Raw genomic sequence first — 26,546 nt, 5'->3', positions numbered from 1 at the left:
TAAGCGTCGACCTGGGATCCAGGAGATCGGGGTTCGATTCCCGGTCAGGGCACATGCCCCGGTTAAGGGCTGCAGCCGATCAATGACTCTCTCATCATTGATGTTTCTATCTCTCTCTCCCTCTCCTTTTCTCTCTCTGAAATCAATAAAGATATATTTTTAAAAAAAAAATTTTTTTACACAATAATGAAAAAATATCTAGGTCTTTCAAAAGAACATTTCAGGGCCTTGGAAGGTTCTGTGCATTTAGGAGCCTTGAACCTTCAATAGCTTCAAGTACACCTGACTCTGTTAATAACCAGACACCATCTTCATGGTGGTTATGATATACCTTGAATATTTTTTAGAGGTTTTCTAGAATTTTAGAAAAGTATATCACACTTCAATAGTGTTAGAAATTCTTTCTCTCCAGTTGATCTGGAATCTTTTCAGGCTCCACTATAAACTTGGTAGCTTTTAAATTATAAGCAAGCCTCTTAACTTCTTCAGACCTCAAATCCCTCATCTATAGAATGGGCTTAATATCCATCTCAAAGAATTACAAATGAAGACAAAGATGAAATATTTGGCACAGTTCTTGACAAATAGTAAGTGCTCAATAAATATTTCCTATTATGATTACAGCAATAACCTACCAAGTAACCTACCATATATGGGAACCTCCTATCTCTCCATTATCACTTCCCACATTGACTATAGATGAAATGTGGTGCAAAATGATTTTCAAAGTGTTGTGCAGATTCAATTTTTTATTTTAATTGTTTTAAAATAATGTTATTACGAAAAGTAATGCCTATATAACAGAACATTTGGAAAACAGAAAGAGAAAAAAAGCACACATAGTTTCACCAGACTTATACTATATTTCCATGTTGTATTTTTTCCTTTATGCAGATTTAATTTTATAAAAATATGCTTAAAATAAGTAGATCCAATTATTCTCTTTTCACAGAGGTTTGATATTACGGCATCATTATTTTCAAATACATGGCAAATTTCAAAGATGTTTTATATAAAACTATTTTAGAAAAATCAGATGAAAGAGAAGGTACGCATTCTACTGTTATATTTCCATACTTACTAAAAATTCATAGTTTTACATGCTTATGATCCTAGTGTACATAGATTTTAATGGCATTTTTTCTTACATTATATCAAAAGCCTTTCTCCATACTACTACATACAACTGACACAACACTCACAGTAACTAAAGCATCTGAGAGCAAGGCTTAGTTTCCTAAACTTCATATGTATGTGAAGAAACTAAGGCAGGCTAAGGTGTGATAAGTCAGAAACTCAGAATGAGTGCTGGTTTACCTGAAACTGTAATGTAGAAAATGTACAAAGAGATTAGAATTCAGGAATTCTTGTCTTCCAACTAAATGTATAAATCAGCAAAAGAATATAAAGCATTATCAATATAATACTATATATTGCATATACACTTTTATTTCTCCTTTAATAGGTGGAAAGTGGTGGAATATTATTAAATGACAAAGACTTATTTGTCATGATATATGGGGTTTTAGCTCTCAAAATTAGGTAAACATACTCTCACCACAAAGGGATCTTTCTTTAAAAATTAGCAAGGCGATGCAAATCCTCAACCTATTGAACAGTTCACAGTCTGGTAACAGTTGTCTGGATTCAGTGACATTTGCTGTTGGAAATAGGCTTTTACCTTTCAATTATGCTATTGTGTTGACCTTCATTGATTTCAGGCCACAAACTCTTCCTTTTAAGTGTCTTTGTTCCTTTGACATTGTCTTGCTGTAAGAATTCAAGTCACATTTAAAAAGTTATAAAATATACATTGAGGAAACAATCCATGTGTCCAATCCGAATAAATGGATACACAAAATGTAATATATACATGCAATGGAATATTATTCAGCCTTACAAAGTAAGGAAATGCTGGTACAACATGGATGAATCTTGAAGACATGCTAAGTGAAATAAGTCAGACACAAAAGGATAAATATTACATGATTCTACATGTATAAGGTATCAGAGACAGAAAAGAGAATAGAGGATACCAAGGGACTAGGGGTAGGAGGGCAAGGGGGGTTATTGTTTAATGGGCACAGAGTTTCAGTTTGAATAATGATAAGCTTCTGGAGACGGACAGTGGTGATGGGTGCACAACAGCGTGAATGCACTTTCTGCTACTGAACTGTATACTTAAAAATGGTTAAAGTGGTAAATTTTTTGTATTTTTCATAAATTAAATACCCTCAATATAACATATACTTAAGAAGTATATTATACAGCTTTGCTGGCATGGCTCAGCGTTTCAACATCGACCTATGATCCAGGGGATCCCAGTTTGATTCCTGGTCAGGGTACATGCCGGGTTTGCGGGCTCCACCCCCCAAAGGGGGACGTGCAGGAGGCAGCCAATCAATGACTCTTTCACCATTGATGTTTCTATCTTTTTCTGCCTCTCCCCTCTCTGAAACCAATAAAAGACATATTAAAAAAAAGTATATTATACATACATACATACATATTCAGTTTAAGAAATATATAAAGCAAATATGTACAGGGGTGGGTAAAAGGTTAATAATAAATACAATAACAAATAAATAACACAAGAATAAACCCTGTTTCAACCATATTCACAACTGTAAACCTACTTTTGTCAACTCCTGTATAATCACCACTTGGGTCAAAAAATAAAATACTATCAGAGGGTACCCCTGAGCCCCTCCCCACCACAATCCTTTTCTTCCTTACTGAGTAACCACTATCCTAACATGTGCTTAAAAATCAAGCTGTGATGTGATAATGCAGGCTAAGTCGCAACAAAATGCAAGAATATTTAAATTCCAGTATTTTCCATAAATGCAATTTTTTCCAAAACTTAATCACTTTTAAAGTGCTCTTTTCCTTCTTCGCTCTTGCAACTCTTCATAATTCTAAAACCTATCGTGGTTCCACAGTTGACGTCACCTGCAGAGTTTAAAAACACGCACACCACAACTAACTCTGTGTAGATTTTTAATTTTTATTCCTCCTGCTCTCTATTGCCTCCAACTACAAAGAAACAGTGCTTTAAACCCTTTGTGCCCTTTTAGAAAATTACACAGATACCCCATTGTGGAACCTTATAATCCCTTCGTGGAAAGGAAGAGATTAGCATATGAATATAAAGCAAAATTAATCCAGAATACAAAATGATCTACCGATTGTGAAGCTCTTGTAATCTTAAAAATGTATGTATTGCCTCTTTTTGTATCGCGCCTTTAGTGGTCTCAGGGTTAAGGAACTGAGCTTCCCCTCCGGTTACCCGGAAAAGGATTAAAAAAAAAAAAAAAAAAAGCTAAAAGATTCTAGGAGATGCAAAACCAACAGATGGCTCCCAGAGCCAGTGGAATCGCCCGTGGAATCTGCTACATTCGACGTGAGGTTGCTCGCGGGCGAAGAGTGTAGAAAGTGCTGTTCGCCGACTGCGCGGTGAAGGAGAGAAAGCGACCGGAGAAAGAGCCATAGTGCTGACGTTGAAGGCCCGGCCCTGTGAGGTTGCACAGGGTAAGCGGCGTTGGCCGGCAGGCTGTGGCGAAGAGGAAGGAAAGAGGCTTTGGCTGGGGGCGGGGCCTGCGGCGCAGCGTGGCTCCTGATTGCTGGAGCGCGGCTGCCAATCTCACAAAATCGCTCTGCTAACCAGTGCGCTGGCGAGACGCGCTCAGATATACTGAGTGAGTCCGGAGAAGCAGTCTCAGATCCTGACGGTGCAGGCAGCCCGCAGCCTCAGCTAGGGAGTCCCAGTCGCTTTCAATGGAGGAGAAGCCCGGCCAGCCACAGCCTCAGCACCATCACAGCCACCACCATCCGCACCATCACCCCCAGCAGCAGCAGCAGCCGCACCACCACCACCATTATTATTTCTATAACCACAGCCACAACCACCATCACCACCACCATCACCAGCAGCCTCACCAATACCTGCAGCATGGAACCGAGGGCAGCCCCAAGGCCCAGCCAAAGCCGCTGAAACATGAGCAGAAACACGCCCTCCAGCAGCACCAGGAAACGCCGAAGAAGAAAACAGGTCTGTGAGGGAGGACGAGTGGGGGAAGGGGAATGGGGGTGGGGGATAGGGGAGATGGGGGTGGGGCTCGATCTGGAAAGCGCGGACTGGGTCGGGGTGTCTCTGTGTGTGTGTGTGTCCGTCCGTCAGTCCTGCGGGTCTGGGAAGCCCCTTTCATTTCTCCCAAAGCTTGGGCTGGGCCGCGGGGTTTGCAGCGCGCTCTCCTTCCCCTCAGCATGGGAGAGGCCCAACTAGGCCAGTGTGACCTTCCCGGCCCCCGCCCGGGCTGAGGGAGACCTGGAGGGTTGGCCTGGGAAGTCTGGCCTTATTATTCCTTTCCCGTTTACCTTCCTGCGGCCCTGGGAGGACCTTAATTTGGGGGCCCTCAGTTGGGATGTACCTAGCCTCCCCAAATCCTTCGGGGTGGAACTCAGGAAGGCCTAGCGAATCTCGACTGTGGTGGTGTCGCGAGACCCTATTGCAGGCGGCAAGCAAAGGGTAGGTGGGCAGAGTTGAGGAAGTGCCCTCCCTTACCCTCCGCCCCAAGCCCACCTGTGGCCTTGGGGTTCCCCGTCTGGGGTTGGGGGGTCGGTTGGGACCCCTCGTCTCTCGGGTCATTTCCACTCCCAGATGCCCCTTTTGGGCGCCCGACCCCGCAGTCAGTCTCCGCGGCTCCTCTGCGGCCGGCGCCCCGGGCCCGCTCCCCCCCAGAGCCGGCGCGGCTGGAATGTTCTCTCCTCCTCGCGGGGCCGCTTCCTGTCCGCCATGTTGGAAGCCGATTCCTGTCACAGACTCCGGCCCACTAAGGAGCGGAGGGGGGAGGGTGTCGAGGTTCGCCCGGCGCGGCGGAGCCGGTGGATCGGGGTCCCCACCCGCGATCGCTTTGCCCCTTGCACTACGGGGGCGCTGCCTGCCCCGGCCCGTGGCCGCCCCTCCCCCGTCGCCAGCGGAGTTGTGTAATCCGGTGGCGGCCGCGCGGCCCCGGGCGGGTCCCTGGGGTGAGGGGTGGGGGAGGGAAACGGCCACGAGGGGAGCGGCCTGTGCCGGGCCCCGCTCGCTGGCCTCCGCGTTTCCCGCTCCCGGCTGCGGCGTGAGGCGCAGGCGGTCGGGGCGGGGAGCCGGTCTCCAAGCGGAGCTGGGGGGAGAAGGAGGCCGCAGACGGCGGGCGGCGTCCGCGGCGCTCCTCCGGGCTGGAGGGCTGAGGGTGCGGGGGATACATTTTGGGTAGAGGCGGTGCTTGAAGGCCGGGTGGGGTACTCAGCGGGAACCGGGCTCCCCGGTCACGAGTTTCTCTGCCACAGGAACCCTGTCTCCTGCCAGGTTCGCTCACGACTCCGCCTCTCAGGCTTTCACTTGGGCCCTTTCCTTCTAGCTTCTCATTTTTACAAAATAAGCTTGTTCTAACTCCCTCCAACCTCCCCCCCCCCGCCTCCCAATTTACGTCCTGGGTTGGGTAGTATTTTTGAGGAGGTAGATTTGAAAAATGTTTGATTGTATGGGGGAGAGGGCAAGTTTTTTTGAACTCATCCGTGAGGTTGGTTCACTATGTTGCCTCTGATGAGGCTTTTTTCCACATTGAAAGGAAAGGTGTTTTCCCATTTTCGAACTGATACTGATTCCCAAACTCTTGTTTTAACAAATGTTAAATTGAGGGTAAAAGCCATTTTAGAAAATGTTTAAGAAATGAACTTTAAAAAGTTTATGACCACGCATGTCAAATGTGATACATGCAGTTACTGAGAGCAGGAAAAAACTTTTTCTATGGCAGACTTAATGTGACTTGAAGACTGAAATGGAAATGTCATTTTCCGTTTTGGGGGGTGGTAGGGACTGACGGTGTGCAGTGGAAATAAACATATAAATGTTTTGTGTTTAATCTTAAGGATTTAAAAATGAAGAAACTGCAACACTAGATCTTTTTAATGTTAGTCTTTTTCAACTTGAAGGTGAGAAAATCTTACCTTATTATGGTTGCTTGGAATATAAGGCAATATTACTGACCAGTATTTTGTCAGTCAGATATTAATATACCCCTGCAGGACTCCTCTTTACACATAGAAGCAGCTCCAGTACCATTCAAAGTGACATCCTTCAAATTAATGTGTTTTATTCCTGGAAGGGATAAAGAGGAGAAACTGGGTTTAGCAGTTGTGAAAGAATATAAACAATTTGGGAGGAGCAGTTCTTCATGTGTGGCCAGGTCACAGTACTGTTGCTTCAACATGCATAATGCTAATTTACTAAGAAAAACTTAGTGAGGGTTTTTGAAATATATCTGCAATATGTTGGGGTGGGCTTTTATGACTCACAAGCCCATAAAGGAACAGCTTTTCTTTATCCAGAAGAGGGCGCAAAAGAGGGCCAAATGTACTCAGTAATTTCAGTTTCTAACCAAAGCTAGATTTATCAGGACTCAACTTTTGCTGAGTCCTTTTGAAGTAGGGTTAGATGCTTTTTAGCATGGCATCCCTGAATAATGAAAGCACTAGGAGGAGAGGGGGAGTTTTTCTCAGTAATTTTAGTGTTTACATTTTTCTTGAATACCTGAATTTTAAAAAGAAAACCTCTCTCTGGCAAACTTTTTGTATGCCAAGATTACCACAGGGAAAATTTTATATAGTTAAATGAGAAATTTTTTTTGTCATTAAAACTTGGAGGTGGAAGCATAGTGGCTTCTAAGCTGGTTTTTAACTGTGATTTATGACATCAGAGGCACTAAATATTAGTAATCTTAAAAACAATTGTTCTAGTTCACTTAAAAATCTTGGCTTTGGTCCAACTTGGTTTGGACATTGGATTTTTTTTTTTTTTATGTTTAAGACTACTTACCTTTGAGATCTGGAAAGTTATGACTAATGGGCTCAAGGGTACAAACCTTTGTTAGCCTGTTAGCATGTTAAATGCTATGGGTAGTTCTTCTCTTTGGCCTAGAGTTGTACACAGGTAAACTTATATCTGTTGAAAATGTTGAGAGCCTCTCTGTTGGGACTTTCTGCTTTTCTAAAACAAACAAAAAATTTAGAAAAGCATCCTAAGCAATGATCCCTTTTTTACTGTTTCATAGTTAGAAGTTTTACACCAAGTTTGACTTGATTAGCTAATACAGCTTTTTCAGCAGCCAAAAAATAAAGTACAACTTCTATAGAATATATTCTCATTGTACAAGTTTTGTGCCACTCTTAGGAAATGATTATGTCTTAAGTATGTTTTGTTAGGTTATTTCCTGAAAGTTAATACAGTAGAAGAAAATGCTTTTCTGTGCTCATTTCAGTATTCCCACCTTTTTCTCTGATGTAGAATGAATAACTTAAAAGTAAGCCCTTCTGTGAATCTTCCCAGACTGTTCTATTCCACATCAAGTTCTTTTAAAACAATGGTTCCCAAAATTTCTTTTCAATCTTAGTATTCTTTATACAGTAAAACCTTGGTTGTGGACCAAAACTTCAGTTTTCTGCCTGACAATCTTTTCATGCTGATATGTCAGCACAGCAAAAAACATCTCTCAGGCAACAAAGGAGAGAATGCTTTTGTTGTGGCAAAACGATTAGTACAATTTTAAAACATAAAGAGGCTATCAAGAGTGCTAATGTTGCTAAGGGTGTGAAATTGCTCACAAAACAACAATCACTGGCAGTTGAGTAGATAGAAAAACTGTTGTTGATTGGGTGAACAGAAAGCAGCCGCTGGTGGCATTTTGGAGGCAGTGATATATGAAAAATTTGTTTAAGGCTAGTAGGGGGTAGTTCAATAAATTTAAGAAAAGACGTGCTTATTTATAGGTTAAACAGTACATTAGGCATATACTGTATATAAGAAAGGTTAAAAGGGAATTATTTGGGGATCTGGAACAGATTTATTCAATTGACATTTCTAATGGGAAAAATGATTCCGTTTTTGAACAAATTGCTTCCTGAACAGCTTTCCGGAACTATATATCTATTGATATTTACTATATTAGAAATTAAAACAAAATTTCAAAACCTAAGAATATACAAACTCATGTGCCTTTTAACCTTCACAGATTAAAAGCCCAAGAGAGTGAATGAAAGTGACAAAGGCAAATTTTTTGGTATTCCTGTTAGAGACCCACCCCCTGCCTTGAATGAATGTGTGTGTGTGTGTATCTTTCTGTTGTGTATTTGTTTCTAATGACTTGAGCTCAAGATGTTTTGGTAACATTTCATGGAAAGGTAGATAACTAATATCATTATTTTACTAGTAAGGAAATGGGAAAGGTTGGACTCATTTGAATCACGTACAGTAATAAATTGCTTATGGCAGTTGAAGGTCTTAAACATAACATTTTTAATTCATAACAATGAATACCATAACATTTTTTAAAAATAGTTACCTTTCACTGAAGTTTTTGTTTGTAAATATTTTCTTACTGCATCATTTGGGTAGGCAGTATGACATAGTAATAGGAAACCATGTTTCAGACAGACTGGAAGTTGATATTTCCAGTTCTTCCACTTTGTGACTTGGACAGATTACTTAATTTCTCTGAGAATCTGTTTACCCAAATGTAAAATGAAGAAAATATATCTTAGAGTTAGAAACATTAGTATAATAAGTGTTTTGGTTTCATGCTAAAAAGTATGATCTAATGTCTGGGAAGTGTCAAAATGAATTTAACTACTTTGAAAAAAAGTTCACAGGTGTTAGATTTTTGTTTGACAGAATGCAATAGAAACTGCTTATGGTCACCATCCATCATTTATGGTTTCATAGAAATGGAGTCTTTAATTTCCCTGTAATACTTAAAATTACTGTATCAGTATAACAGTTTTGCCCACAGGGTAGCTCTGCTCTTAATTGTAAAGGAAATTTTATAACAGTTTTGTGAGAATGATGGAGAGGTTGATCTGTTAGATGATTCTGTTAGATGAATCCCTGCTTAGTCCTGTCTTTGCTTAGTTGACTTCCTAATCTATAAATTGGGGTTGACAAGTGTCTTTTCAGACAACTGTGAAATAGAACATATAACGCTAAAGCTCAGCATAGTGTCTAGCACATAGTAAATAAACATTCCTTAAATGTTAAGTACTACTGTAATTTGTATATTGTAATTTTTAAAAACCTTTTTTTTCCCCTCCCTAGGCTATGGTGAACTAAATGGTAATGCTGGAGAAAGAGAAATACATTTAAAGAACCTCGGTTCTGATGAAGCTACCAACCCTATTTCCAGGGTCCTCAATGGCAACCAACAAGTTGTAGACACTAACCTGAAGCCAACTATAAAGTCCAGCACCTTTGGGAAAGCAGGAATTAAAACCAGGAATTTCATTCAGAAAAACAGTATGGACAAAAAGAATGGAAAGTCATATGAAAATAAATCTGGAGAAAACCAGTCTGTAGATAAGAGTGATACTGTAGCAATTCCAAATGGTGTTGTAACAAATAATTCTGGCTATATTACTAATGGTTATATGGGCAAAGGAGCAGATAATGATGGTAGTGGATCTGAGAGCGGATATACCACTCCTAAAAAAAGGAAAGCTAGGCGCAATAGTGCCAAGGGTTGTGAAAACCTTAATTTAGTGCAGGACAAAATAATGCAACAAGAGACCAGTGTCCCAACCTTAAAACAGGGACTTGAAGCTTTCAAGCCTGACTACAGTGAACAAAAGGGAAATCGAGTAGATGGTTCGAGGCCCATTTGGAAGTATGAAACTGGGCCTGGAGGAACAAGTCGAGGAAAACCAGCTGTGGGTGATATGCTGCGGAAAAGCTCTGATGTTAAACCTGGTGTGAGTAGCAAGAAGTTTGACGATCGGCCTAAAGGAAAGCATGCTTCGGCTGTTGCCTCCAAAGAGGACTCGTGGACCCTATTTAAACCACCCCCAGTTTTTCCAGTGGACAATAGCAGTGCTAAAATAGTTCCTAAAATAAGTTATGCAAGCAAAGTTAAGGAAAACCTCAACAAAACTGTACAGAACTCTTCTGTGTCACCATCTTCATCTTCATCCTCTTCGTCATCTACTGGGGAAAATCAGACCCAATCTTCGAGTCGGTTATCCCAGGTCCCTATGTCAGCGCTGAAATCTGTTACTTCAGCCAACTTTTCTAATGGGCCTGTTTTAGCAGGGACTGATGCAAGTGTGTATTCTCCAGGGGGTCAGCCACTGCTAACTACTGCTGCTAATACTCTGACACCCATCTCTTCTGGGACTGATTCAGTTCTCCAGGATAAGAGTCTGACTTCAGCAGCTGTTGATCAAATTAAATCTAGCCTTTTTATCTACCCTTCAAATATGCAAACTATGCTGTTGAGCACAGCACAACAAGTGGATCTACCCTCTCAGACAGATCAGCAAAACCTGGGGGATATCTTCCAGAATCAGTGGGGTTTATCATTTATAAATGAGCCCAGTGCTGGCCCTGAGACTGTTATTGGGAAGTCATCAGATCATAAAGTGATGGAGGTGACATTTCAAGGGGAATATCCTGCCACTTTGGTTTCACAGGGTGCTGAAATAATCCCCTCAGGAACTGAGCATCCTGTGTTTCCCAAGGCTTATGAGCTGGAAAAACGGACTAGTCCTCAAGTTCTGGGTAGCATTCTAAAATCTGGGACTACTAGTGAGAGTGGAGCCTTATCCTTGGAACCCAGTCATATAGGTGACCTGCAAAAAGCAGACACCAGTAGTCAAGGTGCTTTAGTGTTTCTCTCAAAGGACTATGAGATAGAAAATCAAAATCCTCTGGCGTCTCCTACGAACACTTTATTAGGCTCCGCCAAAGAACAGAGATACCAGAGAGGCCTAGAAAGAAATGATAGCTGGGGTTCTTTTGACCTGAGGGCTGCTATTGTATATCACACTAAAGGTAACTCATTTGTTTCCTATATAAAGGTTCTTATTGGTCAGTGTAATATATATTTATTAGCTGTTGTATTAAGGGTGAATTTTGTAAATTGCTATCACATTCTTTAAGAATTTTAGACCTTACTTGAGAGTAATATGGATAAGCAGCTGATAACAAACTAATTCAGGGTCTTTGGAAATAGTATGGTTGAAATTTAGAAGAAATGTTTACTTTTGCAACTTCAACGCATTTATATAGACAAGTATAATTGACCTATTGCTTGGTTCAGAGAATAAAGAGGGGTGCCTAAAGGGATGATGCTATGTTCTTTCTTGAACGCTCTTAAAAAGTTCTTAAGTTTTTTTAGCAGATGTCCCCTTTCATTTGCTTTTTACATCATTAGTGAGCTTACTTGATAGTTATAATTTGCTTAAAATGATTAGGGATAATGAGTGCTGAATGGTAACTAGAAAATAATTTAGACAAATTATATTGGTAAACACAGCACTGTAGAGACCAGGCTCTTGGGAGGATATCCTTTTCATAGCCCCAAAGCCCATGTTAAAACGGAACGAGCCCGGTCAGGCATGGCTCAGTGGTTGCACGTCGACCTAGGATCCAGGTGATTGGGGTTCAATTCTTGGTCAGGGCACATGCCCAGGTTGCGGGCTCGATCCCCAGTCAGGGGCATGCAGGAGGTGGCTGATCAATGACTCTCTCATCGTTGATGTTTCTATCTCTCTCTCTCTCTGTTCCTCTCTCTGAAATCAATAAAGATATATTTAAAAAAAAAAAAAGAATGAGAGCCCGGCCGGCATGGCTCAGCAGTTGAGCATTGACCTATGATCCAGGAGATCGCAGTGCGATTCCTGGTCAGGGCACATATCCGGGTTGAGGGCTCTGTCCCTAGTGGGGGGCTTGCAAGAGACAGCAGATCAATGACTCTCTCATCATTGATGTCTCCCCCTCTCTCCTCTCTGAAACCAGTAAAGATACTTTTCTTTTTTTTTAAAGAACCAGATAATCTTCCAAGTTCCATGCTAATAATTTTTCTAGAATATGGTTTGTGTCTTAAAGAAAAATTTGCTGTATGGCATAAACAGATTTCTTTAAATTTGCAAAGCAAATAATGAGGTTTAATGAAGTTTACAACTTCAGTGCTTTTAAAAAGGGTGATTTTCAGTCTTCCACCTTCGTCCTTCACCCCTTCCCCAAGCAAATGCATACCCATGCATTCACACATCTAATAAATACTGTTCATTACCATTAAAAAATATTTTTTTAAAGGTTATTTATTTTCCAATTTTTGTTGACATGCAATGTTAGTTTCATGCACTTTCCATTTTTAACTGACTCATTTAGGCAGTCATGTGCCAGCTGCAGGGTTGGGGCAGCATATACTGTGGGGATGTGGTAATTAGCATATTCTCACTGGAAGAATCACTGCCTCAGAGGTGACTAGCAGCTATTTATGTGACTTTTAAGCAAGTTACTTAGTCTGCATATCTTCCCTTATCTGCAAACTGGAAGACATTTAGTGAAATAAACAGATGTCCTTTTACTTTTTTCTTTTTAAAAATGGGAGCAAGTAGAATTGCCTTATGGGAGATTAGAAGTAGAACTCTTGGCAGGTAAAATGATCTGTCTTCACTTTTCTCTAGCACTGCTCTTTGGAAGTAAATATAAGTTAACTAGTCCTTGTGGGATACAACCTAGACCTGATATGCCAAGGTTGTGGGTTTGATCCCCTGTCGGCACATGTAAGAAGCAACCAATGAATACATGGATGAGTGGAACAACAAATAGATGTTTCCCTCTCTGTAAAACCAATTTCTAAAGTTAATCAGGAGCTGTATGTTTTTAGGAAAGTCAAGGCAAAAAAGAAATGCTTAGTTTCTTAAGACGTGGTTAATTATAAGTTAAATTCTGCCAGGGGAGTTGGGTGTTTTTGGTATTATTTTCTGTGCCATCTGCCCTTTAGATACCATTACTTGGAAAATCTACCAGAGTATTTTGTGCTGGTGGTCATTGTGTGAGCCTCAGAGGATATCTGGTTGTGTTATCTCCCACAACCTGCAGAAGATTCTGGGATAAGTTTCATTAGGTGGTTGGTTGGTGGTTTTGTGTGATTTTTGTTATGAAGAACTGCGGGCCTTTTAAAATGGGAGTATTAACTCCTATTTATTGCTAGGTATTCTGTATGCATTTTCCGTATAGATAGGCTAACTAAATATGAAATCAATGGTATTTAGATAAACTAAATGCCCCTACATGGATGCAGTTATATTTAGTTTGGGTGGTGTTACTGAAAGATTTGCTTTAGTGAAGTGGGTAGTTTTGGTTTTTGTAGTTGGACATTATTGAGATTAAATTAGTAAAGACTATTTTTCCCCCTCTAGAATGATATGCAGTATTCTGTTAAATTAGATCCCAAAGTGGCAGGTCCTTTGAATTCCTGCCAAATGTAGATTGGCCCATTAGGTCACTAATTTCTCTTTTTCTTTGGATTTGTTTTGAATCACAACTTTTTGAAGATTTGAGGATCTTTTTCATAAGTGAAGGTCCCCCCCCCTTTTTTCTTTTTTTTTAAGTTTTCTTAAACCCTAAAAGGATGGTAACTCATCAGTTGGGCTTGTTGGAGTATTCTTTAAAAAAGTATCTGTATTATTTTCTTGGTCCTTTAAGGTAGTCTTCAAATGTTCAAAAATAATCTCTAAGTGAGTTGAAGTTAGGTTTAGAATTGGAAGTTCTGTGTATACCTCCTGTCAAAAATAAGCCCTTCAACAACTTTATTTGGAAGTAGTAGGTAGGAGGGTGTATTATGTCAGTTCAGTAGGAATGGTGCATGTTTTAGATTAAACATTAATTACTTGCAGCCTTAGAAGTACTTCAGATTATTAAAAATCTGATTGCTCAATACAGTTGAGGATATGAAATGAAGGATACATTGAGGCATAAAAGGGATTGGTGGGAATTCTGGTTTGGGGGATCTTTCTTTTAGGTTTTTTATATATATTATGCTAGTTTTTTAAGCAACAAGACTGCTAATCTTTGTATTATCTGAGGGCACGTAGTACTGTTACATAGCAGTACCAATATTTAAGGTGAGAGGTATGTCCTCTTTTCCTGTTTATCTAAAGTGATCCTCAAGAGGCAAAACTTTATTTATTTAATCCTCACCCGAGGATATTTTTTCTGTTGCTTTTCAGAGAGAGTGGAAAGAGGGGAGGGAGAGAGAGAAACATTGATGTGAGAGGGACACATCAATTGTTTGCCTCCTACTCCAGCACCAACCAGGGCTGAGGACTGAGCCTGCAACCAAGGTACAAGCCCTTGGCTGGAATCAAACCAGGGACCCTTAAGTCGGTAGACCGACACTCTCATCACTGAGCCAAACCAGCTAGGGCAAGAGGCAAAACTTTTAAAAAGTAGTATCTTTTTAAATTGATTATGAAAAGATTTAAGTATACACAGAAATGGACCCAATAATATAATCTCCAGTGTACCCAGCATCTAGCTTGGACATTTAAAAAGCATTGTCATTCTTGTTTCAGCTATTTACCTTCACACTTTTTTGGTAGGAGTTTTTAAAACCAAATTCCAGGTATAACATTTAACTGGTCAATACTTTGAATATGTTAGAGTGATACCTTTGATGCACGTACCTAGGACATGCAATAGCTGCCTCCTTCAAAGTAGTTACTTATAATTCTTAATTTAGTAGAATTCTTTGATTTGTTGTCAAAGGCTTATAACATTAGATCCTAATTTTCTAAGGTTACTCTTTGGTTTTGAAGTAGTCTAAGTCATTTGAAGCCAAGTCTGTTGAAATATGGTAGATTGATGTTAGTTGTGTGTTTGGTCAGTGTTAATTTAAACTGGGTTGATTTATCATATCTGGCTAATAAGGCACTGAAGGATAACAAGCATTTAAAATGCTAACATTTTGGAATATTCATTAAAAAATAGTTTGATATGGTAAATTTTACCCAGCACATAGAGATTCAGGGGAGAGGAATTAAGATTTAATTCTTGATGGTTGGGGTGAGTCAACATGAAAGCTATCCAGTATAAGATATCCCTGAGGCAACTCTAGGCTATTGCATGAAATTTTAAAAATTTGATTTTCTATTACCTCCAGAGGTTGCAGGTTATTGGGGTAAATGATTCGATTCACTAGATCTGGGCTGGGCCCTGGAATAAAAAAAATTTAACTCACTGGGTGGTTCTAATTGCCAGCTGGGGTTGGGAACTCAGGGTCTAGAGAACTTTCCTCACATTAATTCTTTTTTCCTTCTCTCTGTAAGTTTTCTGTACTATTTGCCAGTGTTTTCTTTACTACTGAGTTGTGCAATAATTTGTGTATGTTTTTCCTTTCCCTTATGATGTACCCACCATAAGCAAAGTACTTTGCTTAGTTATGGAAGGGTATTTTCCTTTAAAGAACTTAATCTAGTAGAGGAGAAAACAGTAACAAGCTTATAAGGTAAGATTTTAACTGTCATAAGGATACAAATAACTAGGAAATGTCAGTGGCGGAAGAGAGAAGAGAGAATTTAATGGAGTAAAAGTAGAAAGAGTAAATGTATGGTTTTCATGGAGGCACAGTGGTCTTGAAACTGGCTTTTGATAGATAGGGAACATTTTTGATAGATGGAAATACAGAGAAGAGGAAGATAAAGAATACAAAAGTTGGAGAATCATGAGTAAATGTAAATATGGGAAGGGATCCATCCACTTGGGATGTGCTGAGGGACTATAAAAGAGAAGGAAGGTAAGTTGCTGCCAGATCAGGAGGTTTTTCTTTTGAGTGTCAGAGAAATAGGCTGATGGAATGGAAGTAATTTAAATGACAGAGGAAGGGTTTAAATGCTGCTCTTCCCAGTTCCTGTGTACTTGGGCAAATCATTTATCATTTTTAAGCCTGGGTTTCCTGATTTTTATTTTTATTTTTTTGTCCTATCAGATTATACTCAAGTGATTTAAAAATTTAGTTGGTATTAAGCAGTTGACTTGTAGATCTGTGTTCAGATAGATTAATGTGACACTAGTTTGTAAGGTGGATTGGAAACCTTTTTTCTGGTGACTAGAAGTAGGTCAGGCAGCCTCTTGGAATAGTATAGGCAGAGAAATAACATGAGTTTTCCCTTTGTATTTTCATCTACCGGATTTGGCAAACGGGATATGAGGAGACAAGTTATGGTTAATTGATCCATAAAACTGATGGGGAACTATATATACAATTTAGACAGTTGTTCACAGAATGACCTGAATGTTAAGTTTCCTCCTTTTAACACAATGTTTAATAAGTATTTTCACCTTTACTGCATTTTATAACAGTTTCTTCATGATTTCTTCACAGCTGTCTAATCTTATTAGAAAATATCTTTAATATTTTTAATATTAAAGATTATTTAATATTAGAGATTATTAATATTTTAATCTAATATTTTCTAATCCCGTTACCTGAAGATTTGACTTTGGTTTCAGCCCTGGTTAAATTTCCTAGATTGAGGTGAGGGTCTTTTTTTCTTCCCTATGAGACAAATAGGAATGTATGTAACAAGTAGTTCTTAAGATGGTATAAGATACTTTTTTTCCCCAATGAGTTGCCATTTTAGCATCTATACTGGGTGCCTGATTTCTCATTAAATCTGCTTTATGAGTGCATTAATGAATTTACTTTGGTATTAGTCTGAAAGGTAGCTTGTAAGGAATTTGTAGAAGCTAAAATTTTACCCTCAGGTTTCATTAGCTTAAGTTCTGAGGGTGAGGGAAGTAACCACCCATGCTATAAAAACAGAAATTGTCTATTTGTTACCATTGTACTAGCAGTTCCATTTCAAGCAACGTGAATTTGATATTTTACCTTTAAAAATAAACCAGATTAGAATACCTATAGCCGTAGAAATGAGCAAAAAACAAAAATAAACCCTTGAGTTCCAAGTGTGTGTTTAGAGGTGATCCAGACAATTCTGTTTATTCTGGTTTGGTGTAGCTCCAAATTGGTAATATGGGATTGAAAGTGATACACTGAAAAGTTTGTTACGGATCTTCTGAAAAAGTGGTGACTTCTAACTACATTAACCAAATTTGCTTGAAAACATGCTACATTTCTCTATGGGTATAGTCAAAATGGAAAAGAAAAGGGTGGAGAGAAATTTCTGACAGACTTTGCAGAAGAATAGGACGGTACAGTGGACAGTTTGAGAAAGGGGACATCAGAATAGCAAAATGTGTTGGGATAGCCAGTAATCATCAAAAAATGGGCAATCTGAATTAGGGGAGAAAAAAAACCACAATGTCACCACCCTGTGCTGAATTCTACAGAATTTGATGTAAAAATGGCTTAATAAAGGGTTGGAAGGCATGATTAGCAGTAAATTGATCTGGGGGCTCTCAGTTGTGGGAGTCAGCTTGTTTGGCCTTATATTTTATGTATTTTCTTTTTTGGAGTGGGTGAAGCCATTATGGGTATTTTACATGTTTAAATTTTTTAAATGATTTTTTAAGTGTCCTATTTATATATATTTTTAAATTATTTTTATTGATTTTGAGAGAGAGAAACATCATTGTTAGAGTGAAACATCAACTGGGAATCAAACTGGCAACCTTTCTGTGTACCGGATGACGTTCAGCCAGCTGAGCCACAACGGCCAGGGCTGTTTCATTTAATTTTAAAGGCAAAAAAAGCCTCTGCTTGGTTTTAACCCTCAGCTTCAGTCTTTTTCTTAGGACTTTAGAATTATGTGCTAAATCTATTTGGTTGTATGTACCATGTGAAATTCTGGTTTTGTAGGTCAGAAAAGGTTGAATGTCAGCAGTTTCAAATGGGTCTACCTAATACTACTTTATTATTTTCCTGACTGATTTATGAGTAGTATTTATCAGTATTTTTTAAAAATTTTTTCTTAGCTTATAAACAACAGAAGTTTATTTTTCACAATTCTGGAGGGAGGGAGATAGAGAAGCATCAATGTGAGAGAGAGACATCGATTGTTTGCTTCCTGCATGCTCCCCTACTGCAACCCAGATGTGCGCCCTTGACTGGGAATCGTACCCAGAACCCTTCGGTGCACAGGCTGATGCTCTAACTACTGAAACACACTGATCAGGGCTATATCAGTATTTATTGCACCAAGGACTGTGTGAAGCAATTGTGATAAGTAGATGAAAAGAGAGGATCATGTCATTAAGGACCTCTATTAGGGAAGCTTACATGGAAACAAATATTACTAATATGATAGTGCTGTAGAAAAATATATAAAATGCAGTTGGAACATAAACTTTAAGGTGGGTGGTGGGGTCAGGATCTACTGATGGGGGGGATTCAAAAAACAAGTGGAAGTTGGCTTGTTGAACAAGGAGAGTCAGAATATTTTAGGTAGAGGAAATGGAAGTGTTTGAAGATTGCCAGTTATTTAATTTGTTTCAAGGAAGGTGAATGGTGCAAGATTAAAAATCTTAACTTAGTCATCTAATTTACTTATTGATGTACCAGCCACTGTGTCAGATGCTAGAAATTTTATACAAGACACACACAGATCCAATCTACCTGTAGGCAGTGGGAATCCACTGAAATGTTTTGAACCTTGTGCTCACTTTCAGATTGATTGATTGATTGATTGATTGATTGATTGATTGATTTAAATATTACAAATGTCCCTTTTTCTCCCCAATGACCCATTCCACCCCATCCCATCCCCCTCCCCAGTCCCTCTCCCCACCATTGTCTGTGACTTTGGGTTGTGCATATATGCATATAAATTCTTTGGTTACTCTCTTCCCCCTCCACCCACCTGCCCTCCTCCATCCCTCTGACATTCATCATTCTGATCTATGCTTCCCTGTCATTGAATCTATTCTCAGATTTATATTTTTAAAGGAAGAGAATGATAGCCATGGTATAGAAGACAGAAAGTAAGGCTCAATTTATGGCAAAAGGGGCCAGTTAAAATTCATAAAATACCATTCCTTAAACCATGGCCCTGGCATTGGGCTAGAGAAAAAGGAATAGGTGACTAAAAAGTTATAAGTGTCTTAACTTCATGTAAGAATTGCAGTGGTTTAACACTCCCTAAATTCTCTAATTTGCAGTTCCTTAATTCTACCCACTCTCCTAGTTTCTGTATCTTCAGTTTAACCTTTCTGGTATCATTCTCCCTTCTTCAGCTTCGATGTCCCTTCTGACCCCTTTTGATGCTACGGAAACTCCTCTGGGTAATCTCATACAGTTCTATCGCTTTGTATTAACACTTCTTCAACTTTTACGCTGAGTTCAGACCACATATATGCAGTATCACCACTTCAGTCTACATATGTAAAAGTGAATTCATTTTTCCCCCCCAAACTTTCTCTTTTTTCTTGCCTTTTCTCTCAGTAAATTAACGTTATAGCCCTTATTAGGCTATATGGATCCCGTCCCAAACACCTCCATTTTTTTTCTTTTCCGTCTCTAATGCAGCTGTGCTAATTACTTTTACAGTAACATATACTGGGCTCTTTGTATTGTTACTTCATCCATTCTCTTCAGTTGCATCAGAATCATTACTAATATTTAGTACAGTGACCTTAGATTTCTTCAGTGGCTTCCCTTCACCTAAATGATTAAATAATAAACTTTTCTTCATGTATGCCTTTGTGCTCTTTCCCGTGAATAGCAAAAAAGCATTTTTCTTTCTCTAAAATCTTTTCTTTTTAGTGACATTCAGCTCTGTTCTCTGAATAGTGTTCTTTGCCTAAATCTTTTTCTCTTAGTGACTTTCAGCCTTAATAAATTACTTTCGACCACTTACACATGGGTCAGCAAACTTTTTGTATAAAGGATCAGATAGTAAATATTTTAGGCTTTCTGAGCCATAGGGTCTCTGTTGCAATTACTGGATTCTTGATTCTGTTTTGTACACAAAAAAGCCATAGATAACATATACAGTGAATGTGACTCTGTTCCAATAAAACTTTTTTTTTTTTTAAACGTGGGTGGAACTCAACTTTGCTGACCCCTGCTTAAGAACACCTTTAATACCACCAAGCTTTATTTATGTTGATGCGTCTACTTAGCAAAGCTTCCTACTGTACTAAGCTTACCAGGGGCAGAGTCTTTCTGTGTTTGGATCTGTATCCCTAGATCCTAAACATTACCCTTTTTTTTAATCCTCACCAGAGGATATTATCTCCATTGCTTTTCAGAGAGAGTGGAAGTGGGAGAGACAGAAACATAGATGCGAGAGAGACACATCGATTGGTTGCCTCCTGCACGTTCCCTGACCGGGCCTGAGGATCGAGCCACAACTAAGGCATGCACTCCTTGCAAGGAACAATCCCTGGACCCTTCAGTCTGACACTCCACCTACTGAGCCACACTGGCCAGGGCCTAAATGTTATTTTTTTTATCCTCAAAGATGAAGCTTAGAACTGGATCACTTGGCCTTTTCTCTTATCTCCCAGTTCAAAATGCTTGCATCTCTTAATAGCCAGCATTCTCTTAGATCTGCAGTTGTGCTCAACATAGTCAAGCCTCAGCACAATCTTCTTTGTGTTTTATCCTTTTTGCGGAAAATTGGCGTAGTCCGTCCAGCATAGCCACTCTGCTTCCTGTCATAACGTTGCTTTTCCTGCGCATACAGAGAATCCTTGCCCTTCTTGTACTGTGTTACTTTGTGGGGGTTGATGCTTGGCACACTTCTTACAGAAAGTCCGGCGGGTTTTAGGAACATTCACCATGTTTTCAAGAGCATTAGCAGCACGGAAAGCCCTAAATGTTACTTTTTAATCCACTTGGAATTAAGAATTTGCAGGTAATTGGACATTTATTACAGGAACCATTGTGATAGGGTGCTATGTAGAAAGTCTGCTCTGAAAATTGAATGTTAAATTTTCTTCATTTGATAAGAGACATAACTAAATACTTGAAAACTTTGATATAGTAAAATTTCAAATTTGGGTGGTGATCTAAACTACAGGATTTTAAGAAAATTGCCTACCTTGGTGTATCTTAAGAGCAGCACTCTTTACTTAGGTGAGCAGGTTTGGCCCTGTGGCCATTTTTCAGTAACTATTTGTATAATTGGATGCTGTGATCAGTCTTTAAAAAGTGAAGCTAAGTGGTTAGAGCACAGCCCGAGCACTGAAGGGTGGGTCTTGGGTTCAATTCCTGGTCAAGGGCATATACCTGGATTGCAGGTTCTAATTCCAGCCTTGTTGGGGCACGTGTGGGAGGCAACCAGTCTGTATGTCTCCCTCACATGGATGCTTCTCTCTCCCTCTCCCCCTCTTTTCTTCCCCCCTCCCTCCCACTCTCTAAAAATCAATGGAAAAAATATCCTCAGGTGAGGATTAACAAAAAAGAAAACAAAAACTGAGAGGTTAAAGACTGTGTGTCAGTGTGTGTATAGAAGAGTGCCATATTAAAAGTGAAACGATTTACTGCTATGTTACGATTTTGTATAGTTGAATGAGCTTTCTGTAGCCTTCTTTACTATTCATCTGTTCATTTTCTCTTATAATAGTGAAATAAAATTACACAAACTAACTCATTTCATATTTAGAGTTTGACTCAAGATTTTTGTAGCCTAAAAGAGGGCAAAATATAATTCACTACTTTCCTATCTTTTCTCTAGCCTTGTTTGTTGGTCTTAACTAGGGTTGTTTAAGCATGACATACAAACATGCAAATGATACTTATTTCACCTTTTATTATCTTAACTTTGAGTTCATGGAAACTTCAAAATTCTAATCAAGGTAACCTAGTTGCTACTAGTTATATTAGAAGTAATTAATATTATAGAAGTAATATTAAATAACAAGAAGGGGACTTGCATTCATTGCTCTATAGGTAATGCTGATTTATTTCTTGGGTAGAAGCTAGGCTGGCCCATGGCTAACTTTTTAACTAAGGACAGCTTAAGTTTTTGGGGAGTTGAACATTATACTCAGGTTTTTGACTGTACAGGGGGTTGGCACCCCATGTTCTAAGGGTCAACTGTAGTTACTTTTATCTTTATTCTAAAATTTATATCTTTACTTTGCTTTAAAATAGTATGGTTGCTACTATGACTTTTTTTTTCCCCCCAAATATATCTTTATTGATTTCAGAGAGAGGAAGGGAGAGGGAGAGAGAGAGACAGAATAATCAATGATGAGAGAGTTATTGATCGAGCCCACAACCCGGGCATTTGCCCTGACCGGGAATCGAACCCCGATCGCCTGTATCCTAGTTCGACGCTCAACCGCTGAGCAACGCTCGGCAGGGCACTACTATGACTCTTAAGTGTAGTCCACCTTCACGCCTATCCCCCCAGAAAGGTGCAGGGGCAGATTGAGGTTTGTGGTGGGGAAATTTATAGCATAGGTGGGCTAAAGTGAAAAGTTTGATTGTAACTTTTCTTCCTCAATGTACAACTAAATGTAGATTTAGCTTTGCATTAAGCAAACTTACCATATTGAGCATCAAATAATCTGTATACAGAACTCTGGAATTTATTTGTTGCAGAATGTGGGATTTCTGCACTTTCACTAAAAGAAAAAATGTTGGTTGTATAGGGTTAGTTTTTTTATAGTCAGGTCAACCAAGGAAAGGTGTTTCTTTGGGTTTCTTAAAGTAAACCATTCTGAAATATAGACATTTGTAGGATAACAGGTCTAATGACTATTCCAGCTGTTCCTGGTTGTCTGAAACTAATGGAATTATAAATTATTTTGGAGTAATAAATATGAGCACCATGACTAGAATTCCATTTGTGATGTATCTTTTTTTCCAGATTAGATTGGTTACAATTCTCTCCCTTTCTTAGATCTCCTAGGAGAGGGGTATTTTCCTGCCAATCTATGCATGGGCATCTGCCCAGCAGTTTAAAGGCCATAGTATCCAGCTAGGCTCTTGAGCCAAATGGCAACCAGTGCATTATTTCCCAGTCTTTGTTAAATGAGAGAGTTGTTGTAATACCTTTAATGGGATTTTATCTGGATAATTACTTTGATCATTTGAATAATTAACCTGTTTGCTCCAAATAGTCAATTCTGACAAATTTTCAAAAAATCTAGCAGTTTTTTATAAGTGAGTTTGATTGGGGTGGGGGTGGGGGGCAGCCGAGCAAGGAGAGTGTGATTCCTCTCTATTCCCTAACTCCCTCCATACTCATAAAACAAAATAATTTTAGATCTCTACACCTATTTTAGCCCTGTGAAAGGATTATGTTGTATCTTAACTATAACCCATGTCCAGTTATATCCTATCTTAGCTCAAGTTTTGTTTTTCTTTAACTATAATTGGTTGCTGGTATAGAAAACAATTACACAGAATCCAGTTACTCAGCATAAAATCACCTTTTTGTCTTTTAAAAACGGTAGTTGTATGGACACAGGAAGAGCACTTACTCCCGGTATTAGTTAGAGCTTATTCCTGTTTCTAAGTAGCTTTTGTTTATATTAATCTTCTAGTACAGTATTTCCTTTCAAGGTCCAATTCTTAGGTTCTTGTGGTGTAATAGTCATACACTGTCTTAATAAGACTTCAAATATCCCCTCTGTGAAGCTTTCTAGTATGCTTACAGGTAGAGCTTTTGCCTTCTTTCTATATGTCACTATAGTTTGAACATACACATATTTCCCTTTTTGTAAGATACCAAAGTGAGCACATTGTAGATAATCACATTTGAATGGAATTGAAGCAAATAAGGATTCCGTGTAATTAATAAATAGGTGTGGGTAGGCATTTTGGCCATAAGGATTAAAATAAGAGTGAGTTTGGTTTAAAGAATAGAACCATTTGCCTGTAGCAAGAGTTAAGTAAAATTTTAATACGGCATTTTAAGCACCAAGCTTAATCAGTTTTGATGAATGCTTCATTCAGAGGATTTGGGCACCTCATTGAGGGGTGATGGATAGGTTGCCAAAAAATACTTGGTGTTTTTTTTTTGTTTGGTGGTTTTTGTTCGTTTTTAATAACAATGAGCTATTACAAATATTTTATCTAAAGCCTTGCTTCTACATACCTTCTCTATTTATGTAGATAAAATAGTTCTCTTGGCGGTTTGATTTCAGATAATGACTTTCTGTAATCTGCTTAAATCTGAATGACATTCTTAAGAATATAGAAAAATATGAGTTGTTTTGTTCCAGCTTCATAGAACTGTGCTATTTCAGCACTATCTCCAGCCCAGTAATAACCAGTCTAATTTTTTTAGACTACAGCATAGCTTTGAACTGTGTTCTACTAAACTTAGTGTATAAAAAATAATTCTTTTTTTTTTTTTTCCTTTGCAGAAATGGAATCTGTTTGGAATTTACAGAAGCAAGGTAAGAATGTTTAGGTTACCAGAAATGTTAGTACTAATCACTAATTACTATACTTTATTTTGGGGTGGTAATAACATGAATAATGGCCTACCAAATAAATAGACTTTGTATTTTGGAATGATTTAATAACTGCAGTCAAAAGGGACTAGCTACCATACCAAGATTGCTAAGGACTGGGTAGCACTAAGGCAGGGGTGGGGAACCTCTTTTCTGCCAAGGGCCATTTGGATATTTATAACATCATTCATGGGCCATACAAAATTATCAACTTAAAAATTAGCTTGAATAAAACTCCTAGATTTATTGAATTTTGAGTCCCGCCTGCGGTTGCTTTGGCAGGGCCAGACCAAATGATTTCAAGGACCGTATATGGCCCACAGGCTGGATGTTCCCCACCCCTGCAGTAAGGGAAAAAAATATATGAAAGTACTCTATCTGCTAGGTGAAGAACATGAATATTTTCTTTTGCCCTTGATTATGAAAATAAGACAGACCATAAATATTTTTAATCTAGGAAATCAACATGAATAAGTGTTCCCATTTATGGTCAATTTTTATCTGTATTTGTGTGGTAGACAAGGGGTAGCCTAAGAACTGAAATTCACAGTTCAAAAAAATATTTGCTGTTTTCAAAACCTTATTTGGGCCGTATATTTTCTGAAAAGATGGTTAGAAATCTAAAGAACAGCAAATTGGTTTCTTTTATCCCCATAAACAAGATGTGAATAGCAGGAGGGCAGAGGGACTGGATAATTTGTATCTGGGTTGTCTAAAATTTTCATAAAATTGGAATTGGCTTTCCTAATTAGTGTGTGCCTTCTTTCCAAATATATTCAAATATGGTAGTTGTGGAATACCTAAAATAAAGTAAGAGTTTTGGTTTAGAGAACTAGTCACTAATAGGTTTGGGCCCTGTAACTGAATTGTGTATCACTTGCAGGTGAATGAGAAATTCCTAGAATTTCAGAACTTGAAAGACGTAACAAATCTCTTCTATCTCCTTATTTTGCTGATTAGGAAACTGAGGCCCAGAGAGGTTACTATATAAGCTAGAAAGTAGCAGGACTGAAATGTAGGTTTCTCTGATTTCCCAACACTGCTTCTTTTTCCAACTCATTCTTGTTCTTAGGCCAGATCTTTTTCGTCTAAAACAGCAGTGGCCTAAAGATAACTATCAAGCTCTTAAACTGTTTTGAGACACTTTCTGTGTATCTTTTTATTCAAACACATATGGGAAAAGGGTAGATTAGAAAATATATCCTGCAAAAGTAGACCTCTCTGTTTTTACTGTAAAATGACTATTAACTATTAAGAATGAGCATTGTCTTCATGGCAGGTTGCTAGTGGATGGCCCTTGGAGTCCTAGAAAGAATATTATATTATCTGTGGACTAAATTAGATTGACTCTTAAGCTGAGGTGAGCTTGAGTTTTTTAATATTATTTTCAGGTCTTTATACTTGTCCATTAAGTGACAGATTTTTTTAGTTTCCTATTTTTTTATTAAAGCATGTATACTTTAAAAAATTTCTGTGACAGGTAGAAATATTATGTAATAAAATCAGTTCCTCTCAGAAGAGGGGAGCATACAGCTAAATAATAGGAATTTAGAACAACAATGGTGTTTTGGCCAGATAGCTCTGTTTTATACTTTGAACCCAACAGGTCTACAGGCTTTTGCTGTTTTTGAGAATAACGGGCGGTGGTGCTCTGGGAAATAAGGAAGAAGGAAGAAATAAGTCATGATTAGGACACAACTGGTAGTTTTGCCAAACTAACTTATTTTGAAGTTTTTGGTGCTAGGTGTTACTTCAACAATTTCTAACTATAGACAGTCCACACTGATTAAAATAAAATTTTACTTCATTTTTCTGAGAACAAAAGAAAAGAAATCCAAGTGTTTTAGTATTGAATTACTGACAATTTAAGCCTTTTTTTTTTTTTTCGGTCTGCTTTTTTCAAATATACTGTTTTTAAAATCAGGAAAAACACATAAAGCTAGCCCTTGTTAATTGAACTCATCTGTAAGAGTAGAGGCTCTCATGGGCTTGAGGACTGTTGCTGAGAATCTATTGGGATACGAACTATTTAGGGTTGAGAAAAAGTGGATCATGCATGTGTTAATACAAATAGGAAATGGTCTTTAAATTGTATTTTCATTAAAAGGAGGCGCAGTTTAAATGATGATAGTTATTTTGGATTTGTTATTAGAACATTGGCATTTGAGGATTTTAAGCCTTATTTTTATTTATGTATTTTTTAACCTTCCCTCCAGATCCCAAAAGGATAATCACTTACAATGAAGCCATGGATAGTCCAGATCAATGAAGGACCAGACTGCCTATTTGTAACCTTTCTGCAGCATTAGAGCCACCGTTCATGGGGGACACAAGGCTTTTATGCTCCTAGATCTTC

The 26,546-nt window shown here is 38.6% G+C and overlaps 1 protein-coding gene across 1 annotated transcript; it reads left to right on the top strand.

Annotated features, from left to right (window-relative positions):
• The first annotated feature begins 3,687 nt into the window (after nucleotides 1–3,687).
• Nucleotides 3,688–26,546, top strand: NUFIP2 (nuclear FMR1 interacting protein 2). The gene is made up of 4 exons (XM_081162218.1): nucleotides 3,688–4,051; nucleotides 9,131–10,858; nucleotides 24,101–24,133; nucleotides 26,407–26,546. Exons 1-4 carry the CDS (start codon nucleotides 3,778–3,780, stop codon nucleotides 26,457–26,459), a joined length of 2,088 nt encoding a protein of 695 aa, XP_081018344.1. The 5' UTR covers nucleotides 3,688–3,777; the 3' UTR covers nucleotides 26,460–26,546.

The sequence above is a fragment of the Miniopterus schreibersii genome (assembly GCF_964146895.1).
Source record: "Miniopterus schreibersii genome assembly, chromosome: 16".
NCBI classification, from domain to species: Eukaryota; Metazoa; Chordata; class Mammalia; order Chiroptera; family Miniopteridae; genus Miniopterus; species Miniopterus schreibersii.
The sequence above is the reverse complement of the archived record's forward strand: the minus strand, read 5'-3'. Positions and strand labels throughout refer to the sequence as shown.